Raw genomic sequence first — 26,979 nt, 5'->3', positions numbered from 1 at the left:
CCCACCTTGAACAGACAGATATTTATAGATATTTCTACATAGAAGGGGTACTCGATTGCACCTGGGTCTCATTCCTATTCTTTCCACCCTTTCTCTCTTCCTCACTCTTCACCCCATCTTCCCCCCCCCCTTCATCCCCGTCCCTTTGGTCTCTCTCTCTCTCTCTCTAGAAGGGTACCCCGGATAGTCTCTCTCTCCCCACCCATTCTTTCAGACGATGAGTCACAATAACGTAGCTGAAGATATGATGACCAGACCACACATCAAAAGATGGAAAACGACGACGTTATGGTCCGTGCTGGACATTATGAAGTCGTATGTGAAACGTCACTGTTTCTCCATCTTCTGATGTGTGGTTTGGTCAACCACCCACTCTTCCTTTTCCCCAATCCCTACATCCCCCATTTTCCTTCCCTTTCCTCCCATCTTCCCATTTTCTTACTCTCTCCTCCAACCTCGAGAGAGAGAGACATTTCCATTTATATATACAGTAAAATATAAGGGTTAGGCCTTCATCCCTCCTCTCATCTTTCTCCTTTCTCAGAAAATGTATTATTAAGAAGCACTGAAACAACTGTATGGGTCTCAGAAAAATTGCTTTACATTCACCAATAAAATATTTCACACTTGAGGGGAATCACACCAAATATTTCACATTTGACTTGATGGAAATCACGTAGGGGATCTCTATAAATGCTTATATTTCTTAAAGCATTTAACTTAGGCCTATCGACATCAACCTTTGTCCATCCTATACCCTAGATCATTCACCCTGCAGTTGGGTGAATGTTGGGTATGGTAGTTCTATGCATCTAGCCTCCAACTTTGGACAGACATTCTGTCTTATAGTTTGTATCGGGGGGGGGGGTTATGTAGCTCTCTAACTATATCTCTTTCAAATTATATATATCTATCTAGCAATTTCTATCTTACTTCCCTTGTCCTCCACCACCAGTTTCCCCCCACAAGAAACACTGAAATATGTGGGTCTTAGATGTTTTGCTTTCTCTTCTTCCCATTTCATTATTTTCAGTAACAACTCCACACATCTTTCTATCTATCTCACCCCCTCCCCATTCATCCTTCCCCCTCCTGCTTCCCCGTCTCAAGAAGCACTGAAACAAATACATGGCACACATTGTAGTTGTTTATCGCACATTAACATAAAAATGGGCCTGGACCAATTCCAGGCTTCTCGCGGCTTGCCATTCATCACCGTGCCAGCACATACCTCGGGTATGTTGCTATTGAGACGAACTGTCTAACTCTGCAGTTAGTTTAGTGTTGACCTTGGATTCATCAACCTCTCACGGGCTAACCAGCATGATACACATTAGGCCTCCTCATGTACAGAACTAAAGTAAACTCAGAGTGATTGAATTGAGTATACCACGATTCCGGTGTATATATAAGTATCTTTATTAACATCGCTGTGCAAGAGGGGTCCATTGCCATATTTATATAATATAAATAAATTGCTTGTATTTGTTAAATGTAGTTATGTTTTTTAATTGGAAAAAAATCTACTCTTAGTTGCATTCGCAAAAACAGCCAAGGAACAAATATTATTTTTATAGTTAGATTAAGGACCTGCCCGAAACGCTATGGGTATTAGTACTTACCTAGTTGTACTTGCAGGTGTTAAGCTTTGGCTCTTTAGTCCCGCCTCTCAACCGTCAATCAATTGGTGTACAGATTCCTGAGCCTACTGGGCTCCATCATATCTACATTTTAAACTGTGTATGGAGTCAGCTTCCACCACATCACTTCCTAGTGCATTCCATTTACTAACTACTCTGGCACTGAAACAGTTCTTTCTAATGTCTCTGTGGCTCATTTGGGTACTCAGCTTCCTCCTGCGTCCCCGTGTGCGTGTACCACTCGTGTTAAATAATCCACCCTTGCCTACCCTGTCAATTCCCTTAGCAAATAATGTCCTGTCAATTAGTGGCCTTGCAAGAATGCAAGAACGCCAGTGTTACTCTCTCACTCTCACAAACCCAATGTGCCTTCTTGTATATAAATAAATAAATATTAAGTAGAGATGTAGAAGCGTGCGTGAATTGCTGGCACTAACTGCTAGTTTGAGGAGCAAACGACGTGAGGGGGCGTGGCATGTCTGTGTTGTGGGAGACGGGGCCGCTCATTGGCTAGAATACGTTAGGGAGTTAGCAGGAGCGGGTTGTGATTGGTTTAGGCTGTGCAACCTGACGTGACTGGTGGGGCGGGTCAGGTTGCGGGGGAGGAGGTGGAGCTTTAGTTTAGTGTGCAGGGCCAGGGGAGGTGCTGCTGCTGCTCTTCACATCTGCTGACCTTTTATCACGCCTCGCCGATATTGTTGACATGTTAGAAGGATGTTTCCCCGATGTGTGGTAGGTGTCGCCCTTCCTCTCACCTTGTACGCGGCAACGGCATGTACACTAATTGCCTCCCTTGGGTCAAATTCACGAAGCAGTTACGCAAGCACTTACGAACCTGTCCATCTTTTCTCAATCTTTGGCGGCTTTGTTTAAAATTATTAAACAGTTAATGAGCTCCGAAGCACCAGGAGGCTGTTTATAACAATAATAGTTGATTGGGAAGTTTTTATGCTTGTAAACTGTTTAATAAATGTAACCAAAGCCGTCAAAGATTGAGGAAAGATGTACACGTTCGTAAGTAATGGCGTAACTGCTTCGTGAATCTGGCCCCAGGTGGGAATAAGGTTTAGGTCTACCGCTGGGTAAAACATTTTGCATAGAAATTATTGTAGTTAATTTGTTTAGCACAAAATAACCCATCGTGTAATGGTGGTTGAAGGTTTTGCGCACGTGGTGTAAGGAGCTGAGAAACGGCTCAATATTCATGTGATTGGAGCAAGATAGAGCAGTTAACACACAAAGATGCACGTGGGCTCAGAACAAACTACCTTGGGAGGAATGAACTTGGGTGGATATAGACGGCTCGTGTCTGGAATGGGCCAATAGGCCGGCTACAGTTTCCTTCATTATGATGTTCGTGTTCTTAGGGTGATATTTGTGCTAGTTACAGGCAGGTAGTTTAGATATACTGGTGTAGCTAGTATGTCAGGCGGTGAGGAGGAAGTATACCTTTGTAGCCATCGCACCCCCTACTGACATGACTTGGTGGCCCCTCCCCCCCAGTAATACGCGGGGGGGGGGGGGGGGGGCTCCCCCACCCTTTCCCCCCCTTTCCCCAGCAACACTCGGTATTTCCCCCCCCCCACTACCCGTGCCTGCTGAACAAGCATCCCTGCCCCCCCCCGCCCGCCCAAGAACGCATCCCTGCCCCTCCCCCCGCCCGCCCAAGAACGCATTCCTGCCCCCCCCCCCCGCCCGCCCAAGAACGCATCCCTTCCCCCCTCCATTACCCGCCCAAGAACGCATCCCTTCCCCCCCTCCACCACCCGCCCAAGAACGCATCCCTTCCCCCCCCCGCCCGCCCGCCCAAGAACGCATTCCTGCCCCCCCACCGCCCGCCCAAGAACGCATCCACCACCCGCCCAAGAACGCATCCCTTCCCCCCCTCCACCACCCGCCCAAGAACGCATCGCTCCCCCCCCCATCCACCACCCGCCCAAGAACGCATCGCTCCCCCCCCCCATCCACCACCCGCCCAAGAACGCATCGCTCCCCCCCCCTCCACCACCCGCCCAAGAACGCATCCCAGCCCCCCCCCCGTCCGCCCAAGAACGCATCCCTGCCCCTCCCCCCGCCCGCCTGCCCGCCCAAGAACGCATCCCTGCCCCTCCCCCCGCCCGCCTGCCCGCCCAAGAACGCATCCCTGCCTGCCCAAGAACGCATCCCTGCCTGCCCAAGAACGCATCCCTGCCTGCCCAAGAACGCATCCCTGCCTGCCCAAGAACGCATCCCTGCCTGCCCAAGAACGCATCCCTGCCTGCCCAAGAACGCATCCCTGCCTGCCCAAGAACGCATCCCTGCCTGCCCAAGAACGCATCCCTGCCTGCCCAAGAACGCATCCCTGCCTGCCCAAGAACGCATCCCTGCCTGCCCAAGAACGCATCCCTGCCTGCCCAAGAACGCATCCCTGCCTGCCCAAGAACGCATCCCTGCCTGCCCAAGAACGCATCCCTGCCTGCCCAAGAACGCATCCCTGCCTGCCCAAGAACGCATCCCTGCCTGCCCAAGAACGCATCCCTGCCTGCCCAAGAACGCATCCCTGCCTGCCCAAGAACGCATCCCTGCCTGCCCAAGAACGCATCCCTGCCTGCCCAAGAACGCATCCCTGCCTGCCCAAGAACGCATCCCTGCCTGCCCAAGAACGCATCCCTGCCTGCCCAAGAACGCATCCCTGCCTGCCCAAGAACGCATCCCTGCCTGCCCAAGAACGCATCCCTGCCTGCCCAAGAACGCATCCCTGCCTGCCCAAGAACGCATCCCTGCCTGCCCAAGAACGCATCCCTGCCTGCCCAAGAACGCATCCCTGCCTGCCCAAGAACGCATCCCTGCCTGCCCAAGAACGCATCCCTGCCTGCCCAAGAACGCATCCCTGCCTGCCCAAGAACGCATCCCTGCCCCCCCCCACCCGCCCAAGAACGCATCCCCGCCCGCCCGCCCGCCCAAGAACGCATCCCTGCCCCCCCCCCGCCCTCCCAATAACGCATCCCTGCCCAAGAATGCGTCCTTTCCCCCTCCCCGCCCAAGAACGCATCCCTGCCCCCCCCCCCGCCCTCCCAATAACGCATCCCTGCCCAAGAATGCGTCCTTTCCCCCTCCCCGCCCAAGAACGCATCCCTGGCCCCCTCCCTCCCCCCTGCCAAAGAACGCATCCCTGCCCCCCCCACCCCGCCCAAGAATGCATCCCTGCCCCCCCCCACCCCGCCCAAGAACGCATCCCTGCCCCCCCCACCCCGCCCAAGAACGCATCCCTGCCCCCCCCCCCACCCCGCCCAAGAATGCATCCTTCTCCCCCCCCCACCCCGCCCAAGAATGCATCCTTCTCCCCCCCCCACCCCGCCCAAGAATGCATCCTTCTCCCCCCCCACCCCGCCCAAGAACGCATCCCCCCCCGCGCCCAAGAATGCATCCCTCTTCCCCCCCACCCGCCCAAGAATGCATCCCTCTTCCCCCCCCCCACCCGCCCAAGAATGCATCCCTCTTCCCCCCCCCCCACCTGCCCAAGAATGCATCCCCCTTCCCCCCCCCCACCCGCCCAAGAATGCATCCCTCTTCCCCCCCCACCCAAGATCGCATCCCTGACCCCCCCCCCCACTGCCCACCAACATATCCATCTCCCGCCCCCCCCCCCCCACTGACCAACAACGCATCCCTCCCCCCCCCCTAACACGCAATAATGCAACCCTTCCCCCCCCCCCACCCAACAACGCATCCCTTAAACAATGCATCTCTTTACCCGCCCCCCCCCATCTGCCCAATAAGGCATCCCTTCCCTCCCCCCTCCCCTTCTGCCCAAGCATGCATCCCTGTCCACCCCTGCCCAACAACTAATACTGTTTCCCCCCCCCTCCCCCTGCACAACAATGAATCCCTTTTCTTCCCCTGTGCCCAGCAATATGTCCCTTTCCCCATCCACCCGTGTCCAACAACACTAGTATCAAAATGCTCTACGCCTTCCAAGACTAGCCATGTAACTCCTGTACTAAAGCTAGAGTCCAAACTCTAAATCCGGCTATGGATTAGGCTAATGAAGCTCGATAAATGCAAAGTTTTTCATTGGTGAAAAATGTTAACTGAACAAGGGAGCCGGTCGGCCGAGCGGACAGCACGCGGAACTTGTGATCCTGGGTTCGATCCCAGGCGCCGGCGAGAAATAATGGGCAGAGTTTCTTTCACCCTATGCCCCTGTTACCTAGCAGTAAAATAGGTACCTGGGTGTTAGTCAGCTGTCACCTGCTGCTTCCTGGGGGTGGAGGCCTGGTCGAGGACCGGGCCGCGGGGACACTAAAAGCCCCGAAATCATCTCAAGATAACCTCAAGAAGATAACACTAATGTTGGAAAAGTGGAGGGTTTCGCTTGAGATTCTTTGGAAAGTCTTGCTGTACTCAAAGTAGTTGATGAATGTTTCCATAACATAATAAAATCGAAGAACAGCATTCATAGTAGCTTTATGGATGTCACAAACCACTCTTTTAAAATGTATATTAGAATAGAACATTTAAAACATTTAAAAATACTGTATTGTTTTTAATAATGAGAACTCTGATGGAGAAATGTTGAAAAGAACGTATCAGATATTTACTTTGGAAATTGTCATCCACACTTATGTGGAAATAAACATTCCATTCATCTCTCACACGAGGTCCACAGTTACTCTCCTAGAGCATAGGTGAATGGAATTTACTATGAGCAGTTGATTATCAAAAGATTCAGACGTGAATTATCGATGGGTAACCTGGTAGCAAAAATGGAATCTTTATTTAGATGTACAGCATTCATTATGAAGCTGTACATTTTTTTGGCTTACACTATCAGTATCTTTGCCATGCTGCAGATTAGAGTTGCTATAATTCTAAAACTGGAAAATTTAAATGAAGTTCAGTATTTCCTTTGCAAGTGGATTTCTGGTTGCTTTGATAAGTTTGGGATTTAAGGTTGTATGTCCTCAAACATGTGTGAAAAGGTTTTATTTTTTTATTTTTTTTTCAGGGCCAAGAAGAGGTTAGATGGTGAAGACGTGTTTGGAAACAAAATCTATTGCAGCTTTGGCAAAAGTTTGGAAAAAGAAGGCTCGCCAAAAATAAACAGTGGTACTTAAAAGCTATTTTGTTGGTTTAAATGTTAAATGGATGTGTGTTATGTGTGAAACTAGGATTTTCTTTAGCACAGCCATCAAACTATAGTGATAAATAGTGCAATTTTAACTTCCTAAATGACTAGCAATGGTTTCCTTTTAAAGCTAAACTTTTTTAAAGTTAAAGGAAGTGGGGATTTGTGGGCCAACCCATGCTTTGGCCTGCCCTGTTCATTGTTTATACTAAATGTCTTGCTGTTCCAGCCTATACAACCCCCTACTTTGATGAATCTGTGGGGTTGTAGGTCCTGACCCTATGGACCTAGCTTTCCAACCACCCTTCCCCTCACTGGTTAGCATAAGAACAAATGGTTTCCTGGCATAAGTCTCAATCAACCTGGTGTCATATGCAAATCTACAGTTGATATTTGGATCCCAAGAGATGATCTCCAGCCAATATCCAACTGGGACGGGGAGAGATTAGCTGATTGCACCATTGTCATAGGCATAGATCAACTGGTCAATTACAACAGATAATCTATGGCCCCTTTGAAATAACCTTATTGTGGCACTAAAGAAGTTTAACAAATTGCTCTACACTAATCATTTACTGTCAGTACACCTGCACACTACATTTTGTAAAGTTGTACCTCTGTAACACCATCTCACTTTTGTATGCACTTTATTAGGGTAAAATTACCGCTCTTTTTGCAATCTTTTTAACAAATTACCACCATTCCATGTGTTCTGACTAATTTTCCACGCAAAATCTTCAGTGTGAAAGAATTTCTGTAGCTTTCCCACATTTCAAATTCACTGTTCCATAGATGTCATATGATTTTGCATTCTTCTCACACCTTCAAATCCTGTTGTGGGTGATGTTCACACAACAGGAGTCACTGAAAAATACATTAATCTGAGTACTTCTTTCATTCTTGAATATGCTCTGCCCTAACCCAACTGCTGCTTTGTCCACAGGCATTACTGTTTCAGGTCTTGGTCTTAAGTGTGTGATTTTTGTCATTTTATCTTGTCTAGAAATATGAGGATAACGCCAGAGCTGTTCCTTGATATAATTGAGTAATCATAGGGAACAAAAATATTTACTGGATACCAGTATTGGCTAAACAATGGTTAAATTGAAATACAATACTGTATCAGATTCTTAATTGGTAGAGATTAAGACATTGCATATATTGTACTGTATTATACATTTGAGAAAGGAAAGGCCAATAAGGTAATAGGAATCATACTTGTCAGTAATTAAATCTTGTGTCCTTTAGCTTTTTGTTCATATGAGATGCCATGGTTTGAGTAATTGATTTCAAAGTGAATGAATGGATCTAATGGGATGATGTAAATTAAGCTCTTAAAAAATGTCACCCCAAGTTAAAGCATGACAAATTGGAATCAAACTGGATAAATTTAGAAAGATTTTGGTAAGCAGAAATGGGTTACAGGGGCATAGAACAAGTTGCAAAAGTAACATCTTAAAAGTAAACATATTGCACAGTTCTAATTAGAGGTTCATGTCTAGGAATGGAAGAAGTTGGATATAATTGAGCTGCATTGTATGGGACAATAAACCTTAGGCAGATTTTTATATTTATAAGACACATGTAGGAGACTTGTAGGCTTATGACAATTGAGAGAGTATGGCAGGGTGTAGATATTCATTGAAGGAGATGAGACACAGATTTAAAGATGATAAAAGGTGTATACAAGAGGTAGTCCAATTTTAAATGGGGATGCCTGTTTGTATTACCATTAGACCCGTTAAATGTTACTGTACAGATTGATGGGCATGTTTTAAATGACTATGCTAAGATTGAAGTGTTAATGTATTAGAAGGAATGTATTCTGTATTAGAATGCTCATGTATTGTGTATTAAAAGGAATACCAATTAGGTTTAGAGCTGAATTAACTGCTTTTACTTTCAGGCAAGTTTCAACACTTCTCGCGTGATAGGGAAACTGAAATTCCAGAGTGTGGGATCACAAGTGGCTTTCACTTTACTCAGAGCACTTCACAACAAGCCATGGGAGAGATGGGCACAGATAGTCTACCATGGCAGATAAGAGATCCTCTTAATGATGCTCCACCATTGCACCAGCCCTATTCAGCTTTCAAAAGTTATGGAAAGACACTGTCATCACCTGTCACATCAGAGCAGCAATATAATTCGTAAGTACTGTACAGTTTTATATCCTAATCATTAGTCAATATTCAAGAGCAGTATTTCATAAATTGACATAATTCCCACCGTCGGTCAAATATCAATTTTCTGTTGCCACCTGCTACCATTAAGTTTCACCACTTAAGAGTTAGGGAGACAGTGGGGTGCTGCTGCTGTAGATAATTTGCTGTACAATGGTGATGCTGATTTCTCAGCAATGTTATGTAATGTGCAAAATAGTTTACAGGTAATTCTTAAATTAGTGATTGTGTACCATTAGTAAAATACAAAATAATTGCAAAAATATTTAAATTTTTGCAAATGCTACCATGTGCAACTTTATAAATGGACTTTCCTTCTTACTGTTTTGGTCCTTAATTTAGGTAATCAAATATCCACTATTCATTATTATGAAAAAATCACATCACTCTAGAATAATAAAAAAAAAAAAAAAAAAATAGAAATGCCACAAAGAATGAAAGGGTTCGATGGAAATGCCTAATTCTGCAGGGTACAAGGAGTGGCTTGCCATAACATTTCTTGCCAAGATCAAACCACTTGAACGATACAATTTAAACTACATGCAACATACTAATTTTCTCTGAAAATTTTTGTAAGTTTTTTGCATTATCAGAAAGTGTTGCGTTCCTAATCCTTTAACTTCGCAAAACGTTATATGGTGACACTGGGCTCAGTTTTTTAAATTTTCTGAAACTTTCAAATGTTGTGTGCATAATCTATTAGGCAAATGCTCCAACTTTGTGTAAATGATACCAGTCTAATGTGAAAAACAAGAAAATAAAAAATAATTATAAAATTGAATATGGATAAGTTCATATTTTGAAATCGGCTGCAAAAATATATCGCCAACTGTTCATTTGGTGTTATGCTCTCAGAATGGCATATGAATTTCATTTTCATATATTTAGAATACAAGTTTTCAGTATAGTTTACTGTAAAAAAAGTCAATATGGCATTTGAAATATGCGCAAATTTAGACAAAAATTTATTACTCCAAACGTTTAGTTTATGGAAAATAAATTCTATAGGGATTGTATAACACAGCTGGGCACACTATATGTAAAATTGGGGAGAATCTGTCAGAATCTACATATTTGGATACTGAAATAAGTTGAAATTCTACTTGTAGATACAAGTGAAGTTGAAGTTATCGACAATAAGGCAGTTCTAATTCATGAATTTACTTGTATGTTCTAATAAGCAGTTTGGCATTCGTACTTGAATGTGAAAGTTGTAAGTCACTGTTGAAATAAAAAAAAAATATATACATGTAGGGATAATTATAATAATTATAATGATTTAGGGGATATATTTAGGGTATACAGTACTGTATGCAAGTAAAAAAGCCCTAATCTGGTCCCTAATCATCAAAACAACTTAAAGAAACAAGGAAAATAGTTTGAAATCTGAAAAAATAGTAAAAAAAAAAAATCAGTCCCAAGTTCTGAGAGTTGTAACTGATTTATTTGTTAACCAATTTAATTCTGTCTTCACATAGTTAGGTAGGAGTATGCATTCTCCATTATGTTAAGGTTACAACAAATTCGAAAAGTGGGGAAAACCTAAAAACCTAAAAAAAAAAAAATTGTTTGGACATTGTTGAAAGTAACTGATAAAAATAGTGGGCAATGTATTTATATGATGTATAACAAAATAGAGCATAATAACATACATACGCCTTATTATTTTTGTATTACTCACCAATGCTAAAAAGGCACCAGTTGTATATCCCCTTTGTGGACACTTATTACTACTCTTTTGTGTGTCGGATAGGTGCTTGCATCTCTTTATTATTGCATTATCCATCAGTTCCAGTTAATAGCTGTTCTTATCAACAATATTTTTTGTCTAAAATCAATTTCTGAAAATATTTTGATAAGTTTCACAATGCTGAAGCCAATAAGTTGGAGATTTGTTTAACATTTTTGTCATTTTTACACAATTCAAATATTTTTAAATTATACCCCCTTATGCTGAGCAGTTTTAGGTTAAGGACCACATACTCGGTTATATGCTCGTGGTGCTCCTTCCTCCCAGGCACACCAGTACATTGGGTTTTCATTTGTTCTTTTTAGCTTCAGAATGGTATACCTTCAATACTTGCACCGTTAATTTTTGTTACATAATTCAGACTGAAGGATAGTGATAATTTAAGATAATGGCATCAAAACTTTAGTGTGCACTTTGTGGCTGGAATGTGGGAATTGTTGTATTTTAGTGACTCGTGATCATTTGTTCTAAATACAATAAAACTCAAAGAACCTGTGCATGATTAAAATAATCATGCTTTGTTGGGAAGCCACCTGGCTTCCAGGGTATGAGGCTCTACTTTCCAAGTGTCTAAGTACTCCTCAGCTTACCCTTTACCCCATTCCAATTACCATCTGATTTTTTTCCCCATATGATTTGCTAGCAATTTTTAGAAGTTTGCACCTTGATGTGATAATTTTTACATAGCACCATCATTTAGGGGTTAAAGTTGAAAAATATTTTAAAGCATTAAAAGTTTCCTGTTTAAAAGCATTAGGTGCATAAGAGGAATTCACAAATAGATCTTGTTTCCTTCCTATGATAATATTGGTTCCTTGGCTATTACTATAGCTTTGTCACTGGATAATTTTGATACAAAAATTACTATTTGGTTAACAAGATTTTTTAATTTTGTTGGTTACCAGTGTTAACATTGATAGGTTCAACAATCTTAAAAAATTGGCATGTGATGGTCCCAGGAGCACAGGTCTGCCTATTTCAAGTGTTGTAATGTGCCTACCTAACAAGCCTTAAATATACTGTATATATATATTACAGTATAAATTTACACCCCCCTCCCCCATGTGATTTCAAATTGTGCACAACTTTTAATGAACTATAATTTTAAATTCTGAAAACCTAATGTATCTGACCAAATAATTTTTTTTGTAATGTAAATTATAATATTTAATTGTAGGTAGTTAAAATAAACTATTGTATTTAAGTGTAATGTAAAATATCTTCAAAATTTCAGACAAAGAATGTGGAAAAACAGTGGTTGCAAATCTCAAAGCCAATCATCTGTTGGTGTAAATGGAAGCTTTTCTGGAATTTCCCAAGACTACAGTTTACATAGTGCTGGAGAAAGTGTTCCCAACAATATTGCTGCCCAACCTTTGTACTTAGATAAAACACCAGAGAAATTCAAAAAAGGCCGTTCGCAAAGTAAGTTATTTTAAAATGTGACAAATGATTTAGGTACCTATTACCATGGAAACTACTTTATGGTCTTATATTTTTAGTTCCTATACCAGTATAATCAGGTGCGGTATTAATGTTGCATCACTTTTTTTTTTTTCTCTTCCACCACTTGCCCCCTCTCCTCTTTCCAGATTCTCTTTGCATAGAGGCTAATGGAGTCAAGGTTCATAAATTGTAAAAAATGTGGTGCCAGCCATTTCTAAAAATTAGGGACTTAGGATACATAATGTGTAAAATATAGTATTTATTTTACCTAACAACTGGGCAGGTATATTTTATAGCATATCTTGCCAAACTGACTGACTCAGCTTCAGCTTCGCAAGCTGTAACAATTCTGGTGCATCACTAAGTAATGTGAAATATTAAAAGCACCAAGAGTAGAAAGTTACCACATAAATAGGCTGTTCATGTAACTAAATGTGAAAATATAAAATCAGGATTCTGGATAATTTATTTATAAAGGTTGCTAGCTGTGTAACTTTGAAATAAAGTTCTCTTGACTAGAGTGGCATAGACAACGGGTACAAATAGTAGATACTCGTACACCTCAGATTTCAATAAGTGAGAAATAAATCAGTTTTATATAACTGCAAGGAAGTCTGATAGATTTTCATATCTTATCAATTCTGTCTTGCCTTAAAGTGAAAGGCTGTAGTGTATGCCATTAGGCCTTTCAATCATTTTCCTGTAAACAAAGGAGCAATATTAGCCTTATGTAAGTAAGTGCATGATATTTACTGTACTATAATAGAAAAAATCAATCCTGCAGCTGGAACTTGTGTAAATCATAAATTGGACCTCCCTCCCCCCCCCAAACAAAATAGATGTCGTGTGTGTATGTATGCATGTATATATATGTATATAAAATATAATACGACAACTGCAGTCATAAAGCCTCTTTATGGCCTTTGACTAGATCGGTCCCTCTTTGACTACCTTGAATCAGCTTGAGGAACTAGCTGTTCCTCTGTTGATGACTTTGCTCAATGTTACTGCTGCTAGGTCAATACGTTTATGCTCCCTGGACCCCCACTCACTAGCTCTGCTATTAATTTTTGGCATAATTTACAGCCAATACCATACTTCCCTTACCTTAGTCAGTTTTTGCTGCTGAAGTGTGTAGTTTCTGAAGATTTATCAGCCAGTTGTTGCTGGCTCAACAAGAGCTGTAAGAGGCTCACTTCATCCGGCACCTAGTCTTGGACACCTACACAAAGGCTCACTTGAAACATGAGACCTTTCCCAGTACATATACATAACTGTCCTTCTCCGGATGAAATAAACAACTTCATGTATTCTCAATGTACACCCAAGTCTTTGAGTCCACTCCTCGGATGAAATGGACCATGCTTACAGGTCGAGAATCAATGGCCGTTGAAGATACCTTGTTGCTTGGCTTGCATTGCACCACTCCAATAAATACTGTCTTTTGAGATCAGCTCCTGGGCTCCCACACACCACTTGACAACCTGTTTTTCTTTTGGATCAACCCAATTGAGGTACCATCAAATAGGCAAAAAATAAGTGGATGTGGAGTGCAGAATGACTGATTTTCTTGATGGCCTCTAGTGAGAGTACTGTGCCTGGGCTAAATAAAGCCCCCCCTCCTTAAATGTCTTGAACATACTTTGTACCGATTGTCAGACATTATTCTGCCATTATCATGACAATGACACTTGTCCGAATTTTCAAATTTTCCAAAGTTGTTACGATATAGGTGGAAAAGCATCCACCATCCCCTGGCTGCTTCTAGTCCCTTGTGACACAGAAATCTTTTGCAACACCAAAATGTCATTCATACTGACCCTACCTATGTGCATCTAGGTTAATAAGGATTGCAAGAACAAGTAAACAAAGAAAAAGGTACTAGAGCAAGGAAAACCATCAATATGGCTGGATATGCTACGCTGTGAATGGAATCATAACCGTAATTATTTAAGCAAATATTGTTCCTAACTGCATGAAATGTGACATGCAGGATTTGGAAATAATTGGTTGATTAACTGTGTAGTGTACTGTTTTAGAAGCTTATTTTAAGTTGCTGGAGTGTCTTCCCTTAAATTTTGTTTTGTCAACTTTCAAGTTTGTTTATATTAAAAATAATTTTTTTTCTTTCCCCAGAAGTGCACTTCAGGATGAGTTCACCACCAAGCTTCTCTTTAAGTACCAGAATATCCGATTCATATGCCCTAGACAGTACCCTCAGGTGAGTATCTAATTCTAGATGTGTAGGAATGTTAACAAAGCCATCATACAAAATAATTATTGGTATAATAAATTGTTGCAGGTGATAGTTTATCATCAGTATAAAATTACCATGGTTAAGTATTTTATTTGGAGCAGATTGAGGAGTCCATCTCCACTACTTACTACCTGGAGTGGAATCAGTCCTGTGAAGCATACATGGAGTCTTCCAACCACCGCAGAGTTGCAAGGTCAAGTTCTTTGTGGTTTACGGGAGTTGTCTTTGACAGATGGAACAACTATGGTGAGTATTAAACTGTATAGTTTATGAATGAATGCGTTTACTCTTTTACTTTTAACTAAACATAAGAAATTATTTCCTAAATTGTTTATGCAAAATTCTAAAGTGGTTGAAAATTTGATGATTCTTACTCGAGTGTTATAAATGTTATGTCTCGTGTTTCAAGTGTCGACATGTCACTTTCCCACTATGTCAGATATAATGCAAGTTAATTTCTAAAATTTCTTGGAACAGGCTTAGTACAGTATAAAACAAATTGTCTGAGCTAAAATGCAGGCCCTTGGAGGTTATCTAATAGTATCTACTCTAATGTTGTGTGAATATGTGCATCATTTTAGAGCACAGCCTAAATATGAACTGTTAGTGAAGTTAACAAATACTTGGACAATTTGAAAATGTTTAGCAATTGAGGATGCAAAGGAATTAAGGCATGGATAACATTGTCTGCCTAACCCTTGGGTGCTACACATTTTTTGGCCTTATCATTAACAAGATTTGAAATGCAGCTCAAAGTGAAATGTGCATTTTCTATGGTGGCTCATCAGAGTTTATGCATTGATAATTGGTACCCCGGAGCCTATACAATGTCTCAAGGTGTATAACATGTGACCTCCATAGAGCATGGACTCTTCCCACCTCCAGATGTGGGGTGCCAAGCATGTTCTAAGATTCCTAACACAAAGATGACATGTAGACATCTGCAGCTGCATAAGGCAGTGTCTGGGATGCTCTCGGATGTAGGTTTGAACCATCGTCACGGCCCTTGTGGATTTGTTAATGACATGTAGCACTGTAGTCCATGCAATCACCTTTCAACCTGAATGCTATCTGGTTTGATTCTTGGGCAGAAAGAGATGTCTGGGCAAGTTTACTCCTGATGCCTGTTCACCTTACATTAAATAGGTACCTGGAGCTAGGGAAGTGCCAAGTTCATCATGGGTAAGGTTCTTTGACCTAGGGGACCTCTATACCTATAAGAAGTCGTCTGTCTCCACCAAAATAAGTGAAAAGATGGTTATAAAACCCTGTTTGTAGAGAAATATTTGGTACAAATAAATACCAAACACTACTATTCCAATTAACCTGAATACCACTTGACTGTTTTCTCTGCCACTAGATGACAGTACAGATAAACTAGGGATCCAATACTGCTCAATCACTTCTGACACAGGAGGGAATGACGAAAGATACAAAAAAATGGGCGATGCAGGTAGAGGGAAAATTGGTGGAAGCTGAAGGTGGCTGCTTGTGGAAAAATGTTGTCGGGTATAGCGCTGATAAATCCTTCACTAACGTATAGCATGGAAACCCCTATTTGTCTAGATTTAATGAAAATTTTAACATTAAGTGGACAGCACTTCGGATTCGTAGTCCTAAGGTTCCGGGTTCGATCCCCAGCGGAGGTGGAAACAAATGGGCAGTTTTCTTCACCCTGATGCCTCTGTTCACCTAGCAATAAATAGGTAGTTACAGCTGCTACAGGCTGCTTTCTGGGAAAGGAGGGGTGTAACAAAGAGGCCTGGTCAAGGACCAGGCCATGGACGCTAAGCCCCAATATCATCTCGATAAGGTCAAGATAAACATTTTGAAAATAAGACTTATGACACATTCGTTACTCGTGTATTATTCTAGTGAGGTTGGAGTCATACACCTGGCAGTAAGCGTCTTGGGAAGCTGCAACTCGGCAGCTCCAATGGGCAAGCCGATGCTGGATATGCAAGTCTTGTGTATCAAAAATTCTCATGACCTTACACAGCATGGAAGATGGACAAAATGCTGATGTAATGTACACATTTTGCAAAAGCTTTCGACAAATGTGACTATGGTGGTATGGCACACAAGATGCATGCAAAAGGAATTGCTAGCAAAATAGGGAGATGGATGTTCAACTTCCAGACAAACAGAACTTGGTAGTAATAATTTGCAAAGTAACATTTGAATCATCCACAGTGAAGAGCTGTACCTCAAGGAACTATACTTGCCCCAGTACTTTTATCCTGATGTCAGACACAAGAATACAAATTACTGTATTATCCTTTGGAGGTACAGTACTGGAATTTTCAAGAGTAGACAATAGGGGACACGGCAAACTCCAATCTGATGTTAATAGTCTTTCCCAATTTACCTGATTTACCCGAAGGCCACTATCTCTAATGGCCTCGACAAGGATAGGAAGCCTGCGGCTTGTCGAAGGTCCCCCAATGGGTCACAGAAAATAACATAAGGATAAGTTTCAATTACTACGCTATAGAAAAAATTAAATCATCAAAGCAGAAACCACACAAGTCAAAGCACACTATTGAAAAAGTAATGTAAAAGATTTAGGAGTAATCATGTTTAGAAGACCTTACTTTTTAAAGAACAATAAAGCTGCTGTCAAAACTGCAAGAAAGATGACAGGTTGGATAACAAGAACCTTCCAAACAAGAGATGCCATACCAATGATACTTTTAAAGACATTAGTGCTTTAGAGTGGAATATTGCTACACACTAAGTCCTATTGAAAGCTGCAGAAATTGCAGACCTGGAGAACTTACAAAGATCTTTTACTGCTAGAATTCACTCAATAAATCATCTAAATTTTTGGGTCTGCCTAAAAATTTTAAATCTGGGTTCCCTAGAGTTCAAAAGGGAGGGGGGGGAATAATTTGCACTTCAGCCTGGTTGATCACACCAGCAACCAGGAGGCCTGGTCAGAGACTGGGCTGCAGGGACACTGATCCCCGAAATCAACAACAGGTAAGTAGTCTGAGTGGTCAGCAAGTGGAATGCATTGAAAGATGTTGTTAAGGCTGCTTTTATCCACATCTTTAGTTAGTCACTTTTCCTTTAATGTTGAGAGATGTTACAGGTAATTGAGATAAATTTTCAACTTGGCCATTAAGGTGGGACGGGTTTAATAAAAAAAAGGGGGGGAGGGCGGCGGTGGCGGCAAATCAATGTTTATGGTTTTTAATTGCTCATAAATATTGTACAGTAGTTGTATAGTCCTTAAATATAATTTGCACAGCTGTTTTACTCATTATGCTATAAATGCATATATTAATTTGTCAATTTTTTAACTAAAAACTTGTATTATAGGAAACAAGTTTGGGAAGTGCTTCACAAGTACCTGTGGAGCTGCAAGTGACTAATTTGGACCAAAATATTGATGCAAGAGAGATGAAACGCATACTCTTCACAATATTCAGGGACCATGTCATGGTAAGGTAATCTATGATGCTAGTTGATTAATATTATCACACCAATTACTCCTTATAAGGATTGATTTGGATAGCTCCCTGAGTAACTACTCACTTACCTGGCTGTATTTAAAAAATCTTCTTTAAATTAATATGGGCCAACATGGTTATTTCTATATAAATTGAAATGCACTTTTCTGGGAGCCCCATGTTGGCTCCCTGTAGTTACATATGAGATTGCTCCATACTACCAGTCCCATCAGATGCAGTGTTCTGTTTCCCCCTCTTTCACAGAAGTGCAGAGAGAAAATGATATTCTCCATTGTCACAGGAAAAGCATCTAGAAAGTTAGCAAAGCTTTACAGACATCTGCTGGGTTCACAAGACTTGAAGCCTCAAAACTGTTACTCCCCAAACGAAACGATCAAAGCAAAATCTCTTTAAATTAGCTAGAACCTGTTTATACTGGGTTTGCAGCAGTGTTAATGTATCAACCATTGGTGCCATACTGAAATGTAATATATATAACTTACAGTACCATTACTTGAAAACACGGGTATTATGCAGTATACTGTAGTCATTTGACACTTGTACAATATTTTTTCTATGAACACTAAAATGTAATAATCTGTAATATATAATAAATGAAATGAAGATCAACCAGGAAGATAATAAATATAAAAATATATACTGTAACATGTATAAACTTGATGGGTTGTTAAAAAAAACTGGAACCTGGGTTTTACCCAGGATTTATTCTAAAAACCTTCGTGGATTGTTTAAGAGGAAAAAAGGTTTTTTTTTTACCAACCCTGTGAAAGTTATATCAATATAACTTAATATGTAACTGCATAAAATATTAATAATTGTCATCTTGCAGGTATTACATGTTTCGGTGTTTGTGCAGTCAGATGGGAATTTGGCTGCAACCTTGAGAGTACCGTCACAACAGGATGCACAATATGCAATATCTCAGCTACACAGAAAAAAGATTGGTGCAAAAAGAATAATCATATCATATGTCAATCATAATCAACCTTCTCCAGAACTGAAGAGGTATGTTGATTTCTCATTTAATATTAAATATTCCAGGTGCAGCATGCCTCTTTATTGCATCAGTTGTGTGTGTTTTTAAAGTTCATAGGCCCTAGTAGATGATTTGGGAATAAATATGGATTTGACCAGTTATAATAGTGCATTAAAGAAATGTAACTAAACTAATTGTTCACCACTGAGTATTATTCAGGGTCAGGATTCAGATGAGCTGATGTAGGATGACAGCTGTTAGTTTCCAGTTTCTAATGAAACATCTTCACAATTCCTAAATGAACTATGGACTTGGAGAAAAGCCAGCTATTAAGTGATATTGTTCCAGACTATACGGATTCACGAATGATCTGGATTTCCGAATGATCTGGATTTCCGAATACTGTATTAGGCCTTTTTCGGCAGTTTTCCCCAAATTTAAGATGTCTAAAAGCAAAAGATACAATACACATTTGAACATATTTAGACAAATATAAGCAATGATTGTGCAGCTATTAAGGTGTATAGGTATACTGCTATGCAAAAAAATAACTTGGCAAATAGTGCTATAGTGTCAAATGGAGCAAAATGTACAAGAATGTTGGATCTTCTCATAGAATTGAATCACCCAGTGAAACCTCTAGGAATGTTAGACAATGAAATATTAAGTATAAAATTAAACAAAAATATGATCTTTGACGGGTCCTATATTCATATTTTTAATTTACATTCTATAATTCTATCAAAAATATTTTCTTTCTTCTTCAGGTCTAAAGTTATAGCCCTTCTTCATGAAGTTCCTGGAAAGAAACTTCCTTTGTTCAAGTTCCGTGAACTGTACGAAAAAAGGTTTCATGAGACTATAGGAGTATCTGAAATGTATAATATGAGGGATATTGTGACTGTTTCAGATAACAGTACTGGTAGAATGGTATCCCTGCATCCTGAGTTCAGACATATTAACTCTCCAGTCATAACTGAATCTACTGAAGAAGCTGATGGAAACATTTCCAGGTACTGTAAGGCACACAGTCTTGGTCCAGATGAATCGGTAGGATGGGCAGAACGTGATCAGAATGCCAGCCTCCCAAATGTTAACATGACATTGCGGGCTCTGGCTGCTAGCATTCACTCTTTGTTGCAGTCTCACTCGGGATCTCTTCCGCTAGCTAGCTTGGTTGAGTGCTATCATGCAGAAATTGGTCCCCTTGAAGAATGTGATGATGGTGTACCTCTTGAGCATCTGGTCTCATGTTTACCAGGGGTGTGTATATTGACAGCAGCTATAGGTTTTAAATATATTCAGTGGGTAGAGAACACAACAACTGATGAGGCAGAAGAATTGGCCCGATGTGTAAGTCCTCCTCTAGTAGGACAGCTGGCACTCTTCTCACGTGAACTTGTAGACCTACTAAAGACATTTCCTCATTGTCGACTTCCTTTTTCTCGTTTTATTCCTGCCTATCATCACCACTTTGGACGGCAGTGCAGAGTCGCTGACTATGGATTCACTAAGCTTGCCGACCTTTTTGATGCTCTTCCTCATATTATCCAAGTATTGGGAGATGGAAACAAGCGTATACTTACTCTAGCCCATAAATCACAAGTGAAGCGCTTCTCTTCGGATCTCTTGAGAGTTCTGAAGGGTCAACCCACTAAAGCTATAACTCTTGAAGTCTTTCCTAGTGCCTATGAGAAAGCACTTACAAGACCCTGGAATGTCATTGATTATGGAGTGTGTGATGTAGAGGACCTATTGACTGAAGTTAGTGAAACTACTGTAATTGTCACCAGGTCAGGAACTGAAACTACAATAGCTATTCCCAAACGAGAACAAACTCCCGAAGAAATAGAAAGAACTCGGCAATTTGCAGCAGAAGTGGTGGAGCTCCTGCGTCACTCTCCACAGTGCAAGATGCAGTTCAATAGGTTTATACCTGCTTATCACCACCACTTCGGAAGACAATGTAGAGTAGCAGATTATGGCTTTGGCAAGCTGATTGAACTCTTTGAAGCCATTCCAGACATCTTACAGGTAAGGCTTTTGTATGATTTTATTTTAATAAAAATTGAATTTTGTTGAAAAATGTGATCATAAAATTTGTTTCTGGAAAGTGTTTATTCCAGAAATAAATTTTGGCACTCCCTCCTGGGTGTGAGAGGCATCAGTACTGGGTGTGTGACCACGAGTAGCTCTTGCAGCAGCAACTCAAAGCACTGCCATGCAGCTTGTGCTCACAGCATAACTGTGATTACAGTATAAGGTAGGTTACAGGGAATTTACAGGGCAGGGGTAAGGTAGGTTACAGGGAATTTATTAGGTATAGCTTTGTTTTTATCTTAAACTGGTTGAGAGGGGTACAGTCTTTAACATGGTTGGGAAGGTCATTCCACAATCTGGGTCCCTTGATTTGTAGAGCATTTCTAGTTTGATTAAGTCGTACTCTAGGAATATCAAAACTGTGTTTATTTCTGGTGTAGTTCTCATGGGTTCTGTTACCTTCTATGAAGCTTCTGAGGTCAGGATTGGCATTACAGTTTAGCGTTTTATATATGTATAATACACACGAGAGAACACGGATAGTGTTACATATATAAAATAAAGTAAAAACTAAATACATATATAAAACTAGAGTAAAACTAGGCAAATACAGTTCTAAGGAGTTGTGTAAGTAGATATACTATAGATGTGTAACCATTTTCAGAACATCTAGAATGCCCGAAACTGACCTATATTAAACGATAGAGTTCAATAGCAAAAATTGGGGAAAAATGTTATTTGCTGGAAGTTACTTTATTCGGTGTTTCTGGATTTCTCAATGACCCCCTCTGAATCCCGGATATTTTGTCAAATCGGTTTATGGGTTGAATAAGTAGGCAGGTTTGATCTACAGTACAATTTTTAGACATTAGAAGGTTCCATTTTACGAAAATGAGGATTTTATATGAAGCATCGATTGTCTTTGAACTTAATTGTATTTTGGCGATTGGAATTATTGTCCAACTGGTATGTAGGCTCCCCTGGCTAAATTCATACAGAATTAATAAGATGTACAGAAATTTAAATTAGACTATTCATGTAGTGGTTCTGTTAAATGGTACAAAACTTGTATGTAAATATAAAGTGTACATGTGCTCAAAAATGTGCTATAGAAAGTACATTTGTATTCTTAAATGGTGCAAACAAGTTGATGTGAACTTGATTTTTTTTAAGGTGAAATAAGAGCAGTTCGGTAAAAAAAAAAAAAAAAAAAATTTGCATGTAAGAACATGAAAACCTGATACTCAATGGTAGTAAACATTATTCTTGCATTTAATTAAATTTATTAAATACCTATTTTGTAATCATTGAATTTTGCAAATGATGCACAGAGCTCATAAATGGCGAAACCTAACTTTACTGTACTGTATACTGTAGTACTTTAAAAGATTAATTTTCAAGCGGTAATGAAAAGTGTAAAATTTTCAAATATTAACTATGCAACTTTCAGGCATATGATGATGAAGAAGATGGTGAAAAACAGCTTCAGCTTGTGGAGCGTGAACGTGTAAGAGTGTTAGGGGACCAGGTTGGGGCTGTTGTTAGAGGAGCTCCACGTCAAGCCATTAGGATCACTGCCCTCATTCAAGTATTCACACGTTACTATGGCTATTCCCTTAAACCCAACCATTATGGATCAAATTCTTTAGAAGAACTTATAGGGAAACTAAGGAACCATGTCAAGGTTTGTAACTACAAAATCTTGATTAGATAATTTTTATTTCTAATATTTTTTTCCTTGCTGCTGGGCTCTTGTGTAGTATGTAATTTGAAAATATGGAGCTTGTAAATGGTAAAAATATTATGCTTTGCAAGATTTAAAGATAAAAACATAATTATGAATACTATAAATTCTAGCTGGTTTCGTTGTAGCCTACATATTTGATATTAGATTTTAGCCCAGTCCTTTCTAGGGTAAATTGCAAATGTGTGTATAATATACCCTGCTGTAAGGAAATTGATTGCAGGTCATGTGCAAAAATTTGCTCTTCCTGAAAGTTTAAATTCATTTTTAGTAATTGTGCCTGTAAAAGATTTAAGGTGTACTTAATATCACCTAAATACTCACTTAGTACTGTAATACCAAGCTAGAGCTCTGGACCCTTGGGTAAGACATGACATGAACTGGAAATGACCATAAAGGAACAGAAGAATTGAGAACTAGCAAACTAGTAATGGGCTACAGGGCTGAAGGAGTTCAATTAAGGAATTTAAGGCAGGGAAGCAAGGGTAAATGAGCTTAAGGAAAGGGGTAAGGTAGTAGCAGAGGAAAGTGAAAATTCAAAGGATGCAACTAGAGAAGCAACAAAGATTACAATAAAGTGGAGGTGGTCATGGAACAATAAGGTAGAGAGCTACCAAAGACCTTGGCAGAAGTAGCCAATAGGTCAGAGGCAAGGCAAATAATGAGTGAATGTGATAGAGGTTCAGATCAAAGTGGGTAGTGAACTGCAACAAGAAATGGAAAGGGAAGGGATCATGAAGGCCTGTCATGAACTGTTGTATGAAGTGCTTGCAGTACACCTTGGGTTTTAAATGAAGCATTATTGATTTAGTATAAACTCGTATCCGCCTTTCCAATTATAAATATAAAGATCAGGATGTATTTAGTCTCAAACTTGTCTGTGCTGATTTCTAGTACTAGGATTTAATGATATTTTTTTTCAGTTGATTGAAACTGGAGATGAGCCAGTGGTAACATTAGTGGATCGTGGTTATGTACACGAAGTAATGCTAAAGTCACGACAACTCCTCTGGGATGAACCTTCTTGTTGTCTACCTTTAGAAAAGTTTGTACAGTCTTACACAGACTGTTTCAATCATCCTCCCAACTTAGAAGTTATAAGAAGGGATTTGGAAGAAGTATTAACTGTAAGTACTATACACAACAATATGCAATTTTGTATTTATATTGCATAGCGGTATGCAGTACAATTTGATTTTCCATTCATTCAAGATACAGTACCTGTTTTTATTTTAATTTAATGCTCACATCCCATATCTGAGTGAATCAAACAAGTTTTGCCATTAAAATTTCACTGTGCCACAAATTATGCACATAGCTCGAGTGAACATATCACAATTGTTTGAGTATTTCAGTACTTAAACAACCATAAGTTACAGGGGAAAGGGAGTGGGATTTGTAATGTGTAAGATAAATACGTATTGTTGAAATCTAACTAGTTTGTGTTGTAATTTTCAATGTCTCCTGCTGAATCTCTGAACCCGTTTCTCTTGTGCATCATCAAAAAGAAGCGGACATAAAATGTGATGGTTTTATAAGTATGCTATGCTTGATATTGATACTGCACTGTGACCTTTATTAACAGTATTGCGCCTCGGGCGTATGCACGAAGTAGGCACGACGGTGTGGGAGAGCGCTCGGCGACACTAAATGTGTATACAGTACTCGTTTCAGTTTGCCCACCTTAATTCTCGTGCTACGTCGCTCGTTTTGGTATCATTGGGTTCACAATAGAATTCCCTACAGGTGTATATGCATATAAGGTCCAAAAGCAAAGCATGACTCCCCACGGCAAAGCCTAAAGTTACCCGTAAACAAGAACCAATTATCACACCCTCAACCTAATGTGTATACTCGTTCAGTTTGATATCAATTTTCGCGTTACGTCGCTCGTTGTGGTATCAAATTGTTCGCAATATAAAGGCACGTATTTTAAAACTAGTCTCATAATAATAGAGCATTAACTGGAATTTTAACAAATATTTAAATTTTGGACGCTCATCACAAAATTTTTTACCTTTCCAGTGTTCTGACATAAAATTTTGTTACATCCTTAATTTTAGTATCAAATTGTTCGCAATGTAAAGGCACGCATTTTAAAACTAGTCCCATAATAATAGCACAATAAAGAGAAATTTAACAAATATTTTAAAATTTTGACCAAAAACGTATTTATAATTTTTCAAGTGTTCTGACATAGTTTTGTTACATCTTTCATGTTGGAATCAAATTATGCGCACTCCAAAGGCGCTCATTTTAAAACTGTCGAAATCAATCGGATAGAAAATGAATTTTGTACAAATATTTTTTGTATTGAACGCGAGCAGTGTCCAAAGCTAGGACATGAGAGAAAAAAAGTGGACACGAGGGGTGTCCAAAGAGAGCGATAGTGTTATAATTAACATGGTTATACCTACATTGCATATATAGTTAAATTTGTTATTAATGTAAAAATACTCGCTAACAAAGAATAATGTAACAAATTGCAGCATTAAAAGATACCGGTTGGCAGGATATTGTGCTCACTTTTTTTTTTCCAAATGTATTGCATTTTGTGTACTGTATAGTATTAAATAAATTGATTTTTTTTATTAGGGATTTTCAGTTCTCTTGACACCCAGTAGAACCAATTAGTCTGGATAATTGGGGTCACAGTGTTGGTCTTTTTATTAAAAAAGTTAGAATTTGTTATACTTTATATACACACACCAAAGCTAATCATACAAGCATTGTTTATTGGATTGTTACTAATTTATGAATAGTAGTGCTAGGCATGTACATAACGGCAGAGCCACTAGTGTGCAACGCATTTCAGGAAAGTCTAAAGTCTAACAATATGGTTTTATTGCATGCAGTGCAGTGACTGAGCTTAAAAAGGGACCCTTTGTTTTATGTTGATACTGTACCTTTATATTGGTCATGGGTAAATTATAGGTATATCAAATTAATACTAGGGGAGGTGTTAGGTAAAATACTGATGGAGTTTGTAGTTCAGATACAGATGTATGTGATCTAATACTATAACCTGGACACTGCTCAGATTGTGTCTACCTCCTTGTAGGAAAAAAAACATCTTTCAAAAGATGTGTGGCAATCGGATACATAAAATATTGATATGGTGGCAATGAGAAGATTGTAGTCATTTCTACAGGTGATGGCAATGGGAAGCAGGCTGGCCTAATTTTTCTAATTTCTACTAATTTTTCATGCATTTAATTAATAAATCCAAATGAGGCATAAAGATGGCCAGTTAATTTTACTGTTGGTCTTCTAAAAAAAAATTTACTAATACTATATTGGTATATACAGTAAGTTTGCATATTTCAACTCTACACTATACATTTCATTATTATTTACAGCACTATTTACATGGTTATCAATTTATCACTTATTTAGTCTTTAAAATTTATAAGGTTGTCAAAATCCATGAAAGCTGGCAACAGCATGTTCTTCGCTTGCACCATATTTATGCCTGTTTCCTCCTCTTCTCGACAATCTGTGTATTTTTAATTTTTTCCAGATTGAAGGTGAAGCGGAGGATAGCAAAATATGCCTTGTAGCGTTGCAGATATTTGCGCGGGATCTGTTAACTCTGCTGCATGAGGCAGGAGGTCGCATGCTGCTTTTGAATTTTGATACTGCATACCTTGACAGATTTGGTAATTGGTTATGTTGTTTGAATTCAGATAATTTGTAATAATGTGTGTACTGTATATTTTACTTTCCAATTTCTTGGGAGGTCTCTCCAGTAGTGTCCTGGTGTTTATACACTACTACCGCTAAACCAAAAGATCATGCCAGGTCTGAGACCCCATACTGACCTACCCAGAACAAAGACTAGAATATGGGCTTCAGTAGGCAAGCAGTTTGTGTTCAGAAATCTGCACAAAACTGAGATAAACCGGCAAGTTTAGTGAAAGAAGAAAAACCAGTGCATGAAAATATTAAATTGGGAAAAGCAAGGCAAATTAGTTTGCTGCGGTGAAAACCCTCTGAAGTTGCTGTCTCGCGAAATGGCGGCTTAGGGTATCTAGTGTTCTGGCCTTCCACCTACTTAACTCCCTTATCTGGTACTTTGAAAGTCGGATGCCCTATACTGAAACCTCTTGCTACTTTCTTAAACCCTAATGTGCAGCTTAGGTGGATTTGCACACATACTGTGTGAACAATAAAAAACCTTGTAGCTTAATTTCTGTGGCAGCCCACCCCCATTTGTCAACACCAGTGTGTGCTGTTGGCAACCCACACTGCCTGAGCCAGGAGTTTTGTGTTGACCTTGGATGTCTGTTCATATGAACGATTGAATCAGTTATGAGTGATCGTGCATACCTATCAGTGACTATGGGGGAGTAATCTAGCT

General features: G+C 40.0%; 1 protein-coding gene across 6 annotated transcripts in view; it reads left to right on the top strand.

Annotated features, from left to right (window-relative positions):
- Positions 1–26,979, top strand: part of Marf1 (meiosis regulator and mRNA stability factor 1-like protein) — an 84,746-nt gene that overhangs the window by 41,986 nt on the left and 15,781 nt on the right. For 5 of the 6 annotated variants that reach the window (XM_045750533.2, XM_045750740.2, XM_045750466.2 and 2 more), the window contains 11 exons: positions 6,628–6,728; positions 8,654–8,897; positions 11,915–12,105; positions 14,263–14,347; positions 14,485–14,629; positions 17,708–17,830; positions 18,689–18,864; positions 19,603–20,869; positions 22,326–22,559; positions 23,543–23,746; positions 26,140–26,278. In XM_045750533.2, coding sequence (XP_045606489.1) covers positions 6,628–6,728; positions 8,654–8,897; positions 11,915–12,105; positions 14,263–14,347; positions 14,485–14,629; positions 17,708–17,830; positions 18,689–18,864; positions 19,603–20,869; positions 22,326–22,559; positions 23,543–23,746; positions 26,140–26,278 — 2,909 coding nt within the window. The remainder of the gene's footprint in view (positions 1–6,627; positions 6,729–8,653; positions 8,898–11,914; positions 12,106–14,262; positions 14,348–14,484; positions 14,630–17,707; positions 17,831–18,688; positions 18,865–19,602; positions 20,870–22,325; positions 22,560–23,542; positions 23,747–26,139; positions 26,279–26,979) is intronic. The other variant, XM_045750918.2, reaches the window with a different exon arrangement.

Source organism: Procambarus clarkii, chromosome 1 (genome assembly GCF_040958095.1).
Source record: "Procambarus clarkii isolate CNS0578487 chromosome 1, FALCON_Pclarkii_2.0, whole genome shotgun sequence".
Classification (NCBI taxonomy): Eukaryota; Metazoa; Arthropoda; class Malacostraca; order Decapoda; family Cambaridae; genus Procambarus; species Procambarus clarkii.
This window is presented reverse-complemented; position numbering and strand designations above follow the sequence as displayed.